General features: G+C 33.1%; 2 protein-coding genes across 2 annotated transcripts; both read right to left on the bottom strand.

The window, feature by feature from the left end:
• Positions 1-3,197: 3,197 nt before the first annotated feature.
• Positions 3,198-3,804, bottom strand: LOC127551113 (cyclin-dependent kinase 1-like). Its single transcript, XM_051980586.1, has one exon. It carries the CDS (start codon positions 3,724-3,726, stop codon positions 3,361-3,363), a length of 366 nt encoding a protein of 121 aa, XP_051836546.1. The 5' UTR covers positions 3,727-3,804; the 3' UTR covers positions 3,198-3,360.
• An 827-nt stretch (positions 3,805-4,631) lies between these two features.
• LOC127551114 (cyclin-dependent kinase 1-like) lies at positions 4,632-5,238 on the bottom strand. The gene has a single exon (XM_051980588.1). The coding sequence runs from the start codon at positions 5,158-5,160 to the stop codon at positions 4,795-4,797; it is 366 nt and encodes a 121-aa protein (XP_051836548.1). The 5' UTR covers positions 5,161-5,238; the 3' UTR covers positions 4,632-4,794.
• Positions 5,239-10,302: the final 5,064 nt, after the last annotated feature.

The raw sequence follows: 10,302 nt of genomic DNA, 5'->3' as shown, positions 1-10,302 counted from the left end.
TTAGGACATAAAAACCTCAAACTCAAATGTAGTAAGGCAGAAATAGTAAATGCATCCTTTTCAGACCACGATGCAATGAAAATTACATTCAACAAAAAAGCAGGGGGAAGTAGACCAAAAAATAATTGGAAACTAAATAATCTCATACTAAAGAATGATTGGGTAAAACAGCAAATCATAGACATAATTAATAACTTCACCCAAGAAAACGATAATAATGAGACATCATACCAAAATGTATGGGATGCAGCCAAAGCGGTAATAAGGGGAAATTTCATATCTCTAGAGGCCTATTTGTATAAAATAGAGAAAGAGAAGGTCAATGAATTGGGTTTGCAATTAAAAATGCTAGAAAAGGAACAAATTAAAAACCCCCAGTCAAACACTAAACTTGAAATTCTAAAAGTAAAAGGTGAGATCAATAAAATTGAAAGTAAAAAAACTATTGAATTGATTAATAAAACTAAGAGTTGGTTCTATGAAAAAACCAACAAAATAGACAAACCCTTAGTAAATCTGATTAAAAAAAGGAAAGAGGAAAATCAAATTGTTAGTCTTAAAAATGAAAAGGGAGAACTCACCACTAACGAAGAGGAAATTAGAGCAATAATTAGGAGTTACTTTGCCCAACTTTATGCCAATAAATTCGACAACTTAAATGAAATAGAAAAATACCTCCAAAAATACAGCTTGCCCAAACTAACAGAGGAAGAAGTAAATATCCTAAACAGTCCCATCTCAGAAAAAGAAATAGAACAAACTATCAATCAACTCCCTAAGAAAAAATCCCCAGGACCAGATGGATTTACATGTGAATTCTACCAAACATTTAAAGAACAATTAACTCCAATGTTATATAAACTATTTGAAAAAATAGGGATTGAAGGAGTCCTACCAAACTCCTTTTATGACACAGATATGGTACTGATACCTAAACCAGGTAGGCTGAAAACAGAGAAAGAAAATTATAGACCAATCTCCCTAATGAATATTGATGCTAAAATCTTAAATAAAATATTAGCAAAAAGATTACAGAAAATTGTCACCAGGATAATACACTATGACCAAGTAGGATTTATACCAGGAATGCAGGGCTGGTTCAATATTAGGAAAACTATTAGCATAATTGACTATATCAATAACCAAACAAACAAAAACCACATGATCATCTCAATAGATGCAGAAAAAGCATTTGATAAAATCCAACATCCATTCCTAATAAAAACACTTGAGAGCATAGGAATAAATGGACTTTTCCTTAAAATAGTCAGGAGCATATATTTAAAACCATCAGTAAGCATCATATGCAATGGGGAAAAACTGGAACCTTTCCCAGTAAGATCTGGAGTGAAGCAAGGTTGCCCACTATCACCATTATTATTTAATATCGTATTAGAAACACTAGCCTCGGCAATAAGAGTCGAGAAAGATATAAAAGGAATTAGAGTAGGCAATGAGGAAACCAAACTATCACTCTTTGCAGATGATATGATGGTATACCTAGAGAACCCCAGAGATTCTACCAAAAAGCTATTGGAAATAATTCATAATTTTAGCAAAGTAGCTGGCTACAAAATAAATCCCCATAAATCCTCAGCATTTTTATACATCACCAACAAAACCCAACAGCAAGAGATACAAAGAGAAATTCCATTCAGAATAACTGTTGATACCATAAAATATTTGGGAATCTATCTACCAAAGGAAAGTCAGGAATTATATGAGCAAAATTATAAAAAAGTCTCCACACAAATAAAGTCAGACTTAAATAATTGGAAAAATATTAAGTGCTCTTGGATTGGCCGAGCGAACATAATAAAGATGACAATACTCCCTAAACTAATCTATTTATTTAGTGCTATACCAATCAGACTTCCAAGAAAATATTTTATTGATCTAGAAAAAATAACAACAAAATTCATATGGAACAATAAAAAGTCGAGAATCTCAAGGGAACTAATGAAAAAAAAATCAAATGAAGGTGGCCTAGCTGTACCTGATCTAAAATTATATTATAAAGCAGCAGTCACCAAAACCATTTGGTATTGGCTAAGAAATAGATTAGTGGATCAGTGGAAAAGGCTAGGCTCACAAGACAGAATAGTCAATTATAGCAATCTAGTGTTTGACAAACCCAAAGCCCCTAACTTCTGGGAAAAGAATTCAATATTTGATAAAAACTGCTGGATAATTGGAAATTAGTATGGCAGAAATTAGGCATGGACCCACACTTAACACCATATACCAAGATAAGATCAAAATGGGTCTATGACCTAGGCATAAAGAACGAGACTATAAATAAATTAGAGGAACATAGAATAGTTTATCTCTCAGACTTGTGGAGGAGAAAGAAATTTGTGACCAAAGATGAACTAGAGACCATTACTGATCACAGAATAGAAAATTTCGATTACATCAAATTAAAAAGCCTTTGTACAAATAAAACTAATGCAAACAAGATTAGAAGGGAAGCAACAAACTGGGAAAACATTTTCACAGTTAAAGGTTCTGATAAAGGCCTCATTTCCAAAATATATAGAGAACTGACTCAAATTTATAAGAAATCAAGCCATTCTCCAATTGATGGGTATCCATTCAGTTTTCAGTTTCTTGCCACTACAAAAAGGACTACCACAAACATTTTTTCCACATATGGATACCTTTCCCTCCTTACTATCTGTTTGGGATATAAAAATCAGTAGAAACATAGCTGGATCAAAGGGTATGCACATTTTTATAGTCCTTTGGACATAGTTTCAAATTGCTCTCCAGAATGGTTGAATAAGTAAACAACTCCAACAATGTATTAGTGTCCCAGTTTTCCCATATCCCCTTCCAACATTCATCATTATCTGTTCCTGTCATCTTAGCCAATCTGAGCAGTCTATAGTGGCAACTCAGAGTTGTCTTAATTTGTGTTTCTCTGATCAATAATGATTTGGATCACCTTTTCTTTTTTTTTTTTTTTTTTTTTTTGGATTTACAATTTTATTTATAGAAAAAAAAAAGAAAAATAGCTGTATTGATGAGATCTACATAGAGCATTATTCATTATAATATTTACAGTTGTAAGCAACACCTTGGAAAAACAGAGGACAGTTTTCAATTTTACAAGTTAAAAAGGAAACACATATATAAAGACAAATATTGACAGAGCTTAATATTAACAAGAGGGCTATCCATTCTTGATACAGAGCCCAACAACACCTCTGGAGATCAGTACCACAGTGTTACCACCTCATGTGTATAGACCCTTATAGGTATTCCAAAGGCCCGTGCAAGTCCAAAGTCAGCTAGTTTAATTACACCTTTATCATCTATTAATAGATTCTGAGGTTTCAAATCTCTGTGAAGAACTCTTTATGAGTGACAAAAGACAAGGCCTTGTAAGATTTGATACAAATAACTTTTAACAAGTAAAGAATCCATATACTGGCCAGGAGGAAGAGAATCCAAGTACTTCTTGAGGTCCATAGAGAGGAATTCAAAAATGAGGTAGAATCTAGCATCTTGCATGAGTACATCTTGAAGGCTGATGATGTTAGGCTGACGAAGTTCTTTCAACAGAGAAATTTCTCGAATTGCAGTACTTGGAATGCCCTCCTCCTCACTCTCTAATCTGATTTTCTTCATGGCCACCACCTGACCTGTAGTTTTATGTCGACCCTTATATACAACACCATAGGTACCTTCCCCAATTTTCTCAATTTTTGTATAGTCTTCCATTTCTATTCAATGTGCTGGAGACTCAGAAAAGGCCGAGGCCGAAGGGACAGCAACGGCAGCTGTAGCGACAGCAGAGTCTACTCACCTACAGCTCTGGGGATGCCGACTCTGGATCACCTTTTCATATGACTAGAAATAGTGTTAATTTCTTGATCAGAAAATTAACTGTTTATGTCCTTTGATCATTTATCAGTTGTAGAATGGTTGGGTAAATTGTGGTATATGAATGTTATGGAATATTATTGTTCTGTAAGAAATGACCAGCAGGATGAATACAGAGAGGCTTGGAGAGACCTTCATGAACTGATGCTAAGTGAAATGAGCAGAACCAGGAGATCATTATACACTTCGACAACGATATTGTATGAGGACATATTTTGATGGAAGTGGATTTCTTTGACAAAGAGACCTGAGTTTCAATTGATAAATGACGGACAAAAGCAGCTACACCCAAAGAAAGAATGTGAACTATCTGCATTTTTGTTTTTCTTCCCGGATTATTTATACCTTCTGAATCCAATTCTCCCTATGCAACAAGAGAACTGTTCGGTTCTGCAAACATATATTGTATCTAGGATATACTGCAACATATCCAACATATAAAGGACTGCTTGCCATCTGGGGAGGGGGTGGAGGGAGGGAGGGGAAAAAATCGGAACAGAAATGAGTGTCAATATAATGTAATTATTAAATAAAAAAACTTAAAAAAAAAAAAAGAAAAATAGCTGTATTGATGAGATCTACATAGAGCATTATTCATTATAATATTTACAGTTGTAAGCAACACCTTGGAAAAACAGAGGACAGTTTTCAATTTTACAAGTTAAAAAGGAAACACATATATAAAGACAAATATTGACAGAGCTTAATATTAACAAGAGGGCTATCCATTCTTGATACAGAGCCCAACAACACCTCTGGAGATCAGTACCACAGTGTTACCACCTCATGTGTATAGACCCTTATAGGTATTCCAAAGGCCCGTGCAAGTCCAAAGTCAGCTAGTTTAATTACACCTTTATCATCTATTAATAGATTCTGAGGTTTCAAATCTCTGTGAAGAACTCTTTATGAGTGACAAAAGACAAGGCCTTGTAAGATTTGATACAAATAACTTTTAACAAGTAAAGAATCCATATACTGGCCAGGAGGAAGAGAATCCAAGTACTTCTTGAGGTCCATAGAGAGGAATTCAAAAATGAGGTAGAATCTAGCATCTTGCATGAGTACATCTTGAAGGCTGATGATGTTAGGCTGACGAAGTTCTTTCAACAGAGAAATTTCTCGAATTGCAGTACTTGGAATGCCCTCCTCCTCACTCTCTAATCTGATTTTCTTCATGGCCACCACCTGACCTGTAGTTTTATGTCGACCCTTATATACAACACCATAGGTACCTTCCCCAATTTTCTCAATTTTTGTATAGTCTTCCATTTCTATTCAATGTGCTGGAGACTCAGAAAAGGCCGAGGCCGAAGGGACAGCAACGGCAGCTGTAGCGACAGCAGAGTCTACTCACCTACAGCTCTGGGGATGCCGACTCTGGATCACCTTTTCATATGACTAGAAATAGTGTTAATTTCTTGATCAGAAAATTAACTGTTTATGTCCTTTGATCATTTATCAGTTGTAGAATGGTTTGAATTCTTATAAATTTGAGTCAATTCTCTATTTTATAAATGAGGTCTTTATCAGAACCCTTAAATGTAAAATTTTTCCCCAATTTATTGCTTTCCTTCTAATTTTGTCTGTATTGGGTTTGTTTATACAAAAACTTTTTAACTTAATATAATCAAAACTATCCATTTTGTATTCAGTAATGTACTGCACTTTTTCTTTGGCCACAAATCCCTTCTTTCTCCACAGATCTGAGAAGTAAACTATCCTTTGTTCTTCTAATTTACTTATAATATAACTCTTTATATTTAAATCCCGAACTCATATTAATCTTATCTTGGTAAAGGGCGTTAGGTGTGGATCAAAACAAGGTCATACTAATTTCCAATTTTCCCAGTAGTTCTTATCCCAAAAGCTGGGGCCTTTGAGTTTCTCAAACACTAGATTACTATAGTCATTGACTATTTTGTCCTATGAACCTAACCTATTCAATTGATTGACTAGGCTATTTCTTAGCCAGTACCAAATGGTTTTGATGACCACTGCTTTATAATGTAGTTTTACGTTTACCTTCAATTGCATTTTTTTTCCCATTAATTCCCTTGAAAATCTTGACCTTTTGTTCTTCCAGATGAATTTTTTTTTTTAGCTCTGTGAAGTAATATCTTGGGAGTTTGGTATGGCACTAAATACGTGCCATAGGTACTATTATTATAAGTGCCTTATATAGTATTATTATTTTTTTAGGTAGCATTGTCATTTTTATTATATTAGCTTGGCCTACCCATGAGCAGTTGATAGTTTTCAAGAGATTAGATTTGACTTTATTAGTGTGAAAAATGTTTTGTAATTGTTTTCATATAGTTCCTGAGTTTGCTTTGGCAGGTAGACTCCAAAATATTTTATATTATCTACAATTATTTATATTATCTAAATTTTAAATAGAATTTCTCTTTCTACCTCTTGCTGCTGGTCTTTATTAGTAATATATAAAAAAATACTGATGATTTGTGTGAATTTATTTTGTATCCTGCATCTTTGCTAAAGTTGTGGATTGTTTCTATTTTTTTTTGTTTGATTCTCCAGAATTCTCTAAGCCATCATATCATCTGCAAAAAGTGATGATTTGGTTTCCTCATTACCTACTCTAATTTCTTTCATCTCTTTTTCTTCTCTTTTTGCCAAAGCTCACATTTCTAACACAATATTGAATAGTAAGCAAAAAACAAAAACAAAAAAAGAATAGTAAATAATGATGATAGTAGACAACCTTGTTTCACCTCTGATCTTAATATGCCTGCTGATGGCTTTAAATAGATGTTGTTGATCACTTTAAGGAAAAGTCCATTTATTCTTATGCTCTCTAGTGTTTTTAATATGAATGAGTGATGAGTGTTGGATTTTTTTTTCAAATCCTTTTTCTGCATCTATTGCAATAATCATATAATTTTTGTTAGTTTGATTATTAATATAGTCAATTATGCTATTAGTTTTCCTAATGTTGAACCAGTCCTGCATTCCTGGTATAAATCTCATTTGATTATGGTATATTATCCCGGGGATAACTTGCTTTAATCTCTTTGTTAATATTTTATTTAAGATTTGTGTATCAATATTCATTAGGGAAATTGGTTTATGATTTTCTTTCTCTGTTTTGACCCTACCTAGTTTCAATATCAGCACCATATCTGTGTCATAAAAGGAATTTAGCAGGATTTTTTCTTTCCCTATTTTTCCAAATACTTTGCATAATATTGGAATTAATCTTTATTTAAATGTTTGGTAGAATTCACATGCAAATCCATTTGGCCCTGGAGACTTTTTTCTTAGGGAGTAGATTAATAGCGTGTTTTTTTTTTCTCAAGTGGGAATATTTAAGTAATTTATTTCCTTCTCTGTCAATCTGGGCAATCTATATTTTTGTAAATATTCATCCATTTCACTTAGATTATCATATTTATTGGCAAATAAATATGTTGTGCAAAATAGCTCCTAATTATTGCTCCAATTTCCTCTTCATTCATGGAAAGTTCTCCCTTTTCATTTTTGATACTAACAATTTGATTTTCTTCTTTCCTTTTTCTGATCAAATTAAATGAAGTTTTATCTATTTTGGTGGTTTTTTCATAAAACCAGCTTTTAATTTTGCATATTATTTTAATAGTTTTTTTTCAATTTTCAACTTTATTCATCTCTCCTTTTATTTTCAGAATTTCAAATTTGGTATTTACTTGGGGGGGTTAATTTGTTCTTTTTATAGTTTTTTTTTTTTTTTTTAGTTGCGGACCCAATTCATTGATCTTCTCTTTTTCTATTTTATGTAAGTAAGCATCTACAGATATAAAACTTCCCCTAAGAACTGTTTTGGCTGCATCCCATAAATTTTGGTATGTTGTTTCATTGTTGCCATTCTCTTGAAAGAAATTTTCAATTGTGTCTACTATTTGTTGTTTCATCCACTCATTCCTTAGGATTAGATTATTTAGTTTCCAAATGATATTTGGTCTATTTTATCTTTGCCTTTTATTATATGTGATTCTTATTGCGTCATGATCTGAAAATGATGCCTTTACTATTTCTGCTTTTCTGAGGCTTTTAATGCCCCAATATAATGTCAATTTTTGTATGGGTTCCATGAACCACCAAGAAAAGAATATACTTCTTTCTGTCTCCATTCAATTTTCTCCAAAAGTATCATACTTAACTTTTCTAAAATTCTATTTATCTCCTTAACTTCTTTTTTATTTATTTTGTGGTTTGATTTATCTAGTTCTGAGAGATCAAGGTTGAGATGCCTCACTACTATAATTTTGCTGCCTATTTTTTCTTGCAGTTCTCTTAACTTCTCCTCTAGGATTTTGGATGCTCTACCACTTGGTACATATATGTTTAGTATTGATTACTTCATCATCTATGATGTCCTTTAGCAAGACATAGATCTAATTAAAAGAGATAAAGAAGGAAACTATGTTTGCTTTTGCTTGATCTAAGATAAGAATTGCTACCTCTGCTTTTTTACTTCAGTTGAAGTATAATGGTCTGATATCCATTTCTGTTCTATGGGAGAATTCATCCTATTCACATCCAGAGTTAAAATGACTACTAGCTCTGTATTTCCTGCCATCTTATTTTTCCCAAATTATACTTTTCTCTTTCCTTTCCCCATTTCCCTCCTCCCCAGTATTTTGCTTCTTACTACTACCTAGCTCAAACAGTCCTACCCCTTTACAGGCCTTCCCCCTTTCTTATACCTTTCCTCTATTGCTTCTGTTTTCCCTTTTATTAGCCTTCCCCTTTCCTTTCCCCTTTTCCCTCTTACCTATAGAGTGAGACAAGTTTCTCTGTGGAGTCAAATATGTCTGATATTCTTTTTTAGAGCCAAATCTGATAAGAGTAAGATTCATACAATGTTCATCCCCCTCTCTTCCTTCCCTCAGTTATACTAGGTCTTCTTTGCCTCTAGATGAGATGTAATTTACCTCATTATACCTCCATTTTCCTCTTCTTCAAGTACAACCCCCTTTCTACCTCTAGTTTCTTTTTTTTATATTTTCAGAATAAAATAAAATTATACCTGCACCTTCTAAGTAGACCTATAACATAAATATAGTTCTCAAGGTTTCTTTCCTTTCTACCTTTTTATGCTTCTCTTGAGTTCTGTATTTGGTATTCAAATTTTCTGTTCAGCTTGGGTCTTTTTATAAGAAATAAAATGAAATTCACCTGTATCACTGAATGTCCATCTTCTTCCCTCAAAGATAATGCTCAATTTTGCTGGATAGTTCATTCTTGGCTGCAATCCAAGTTCTTTTGCCTTTCACAATATTAGATTTCAGACCCTTTGATGGAAGCTGCTAGGTCCTGGGTAATCCTGATTTTGGCTCCTTAATATTTGAATTTTTTATGCCTACTTGTTGTATTTTCTCCTAGATATAATAACACTGAAATTTAACTATTTTGGAGTTTTCATTTTGGGGTCTCTTTCAGGAGGTGATCAATGAATTCTTTCAATGGTTATTTTACCCTCTGGTTTTGGGACATCAGAGCAGTTTTCTTTGATGATTTTTCTGAAAGATGATATCTACACTCTTTTTTTCATCATAGTTTTCAGGAAGTCCAATAATCCTTAAATTGTCTCTCCTAGATCTATTTTCCAGGTCAGTTGTTTTTCCAGTGAGATATTTTACATTTTCTTCTATTTTTTCAATTTTTGTTTTGTTTTGTTTTACTGATTCTTGATGTCTCAGATTCATTTCCATTTGTTCAATTCCAATTTTTAGTGAATTATTTTCTTCAGTTACCTTTTTTTAGCTTTTTTTGTATTTGGCCAACTGAATTTTTAAATGAGTTGTTTTGTTCAATAGATATTTTCCATTTCACAAATTCTGTTTTTCAAAGATCTGTTTTCTTTCTTCATTTTGTTAAATCTATTTGTAAGGAGTTGTATGCTTTTTTACATTTCATTAAATCTATTTTGTAAGGGGTTTTCTTCAGATAATTTCTGTGTTTCCTTTTTCAAATTCTCCTGCAATGTTCTCATTTCTTTTCCCTATTTTTCTTCTAACTCTCTTTTTATATCCTTTTTTCATTCTTCTAAGACAACCTTGTCAGATGAGAACCAACTCATAATACCCTTTGAGGCTTCATCTGGAAATGATTTGTTTTTAGGCTTCTCAGAGTTTGAGGTCTGTGTTCTTTTCTTTCTCCATAAAAAGTACCTATGGTCAGATTTTTTTTTTTTGCTTTTTTGCTCATTTTTTGAAAGATTGAGATCTATTTTTAGGGCAAAGGGAAGATTGTTAAAGCTTTCTCAACAGGCAATAGTGGCCGCATCTGGGTCAGAACTGCTGACTTCCTATGCTGGCTAGGTGTGTCCCCCATTATTCTGGGGTTCTATGGCTCACTATTTGCCTCTTGTATTTGTATTGGAAGTCTCACAGCTAATCTGCTGATCCCCTG

The sequence above is a fragment of the Antechinus flavipes genome, chromosome 2, assembly GCF_016432865.1.
Source record: "Antechinus flavipes isolate AdamAnt ecotype Samford, QLD, Australia chromosome 2, AdamAnt_v2, whole genome shotgun sequence".
Lineage (NCBI taxonomy): Eukaryota > Metazoa > Chordata > Mammalia > Dasyuromorphia > Dasyuridae > Antechinus > Antechinus flavipes.
Note: the sequence above shows the minus strand (reverse complement) of the source record. Positions and strands in the feature narration are given on the sequence as shown.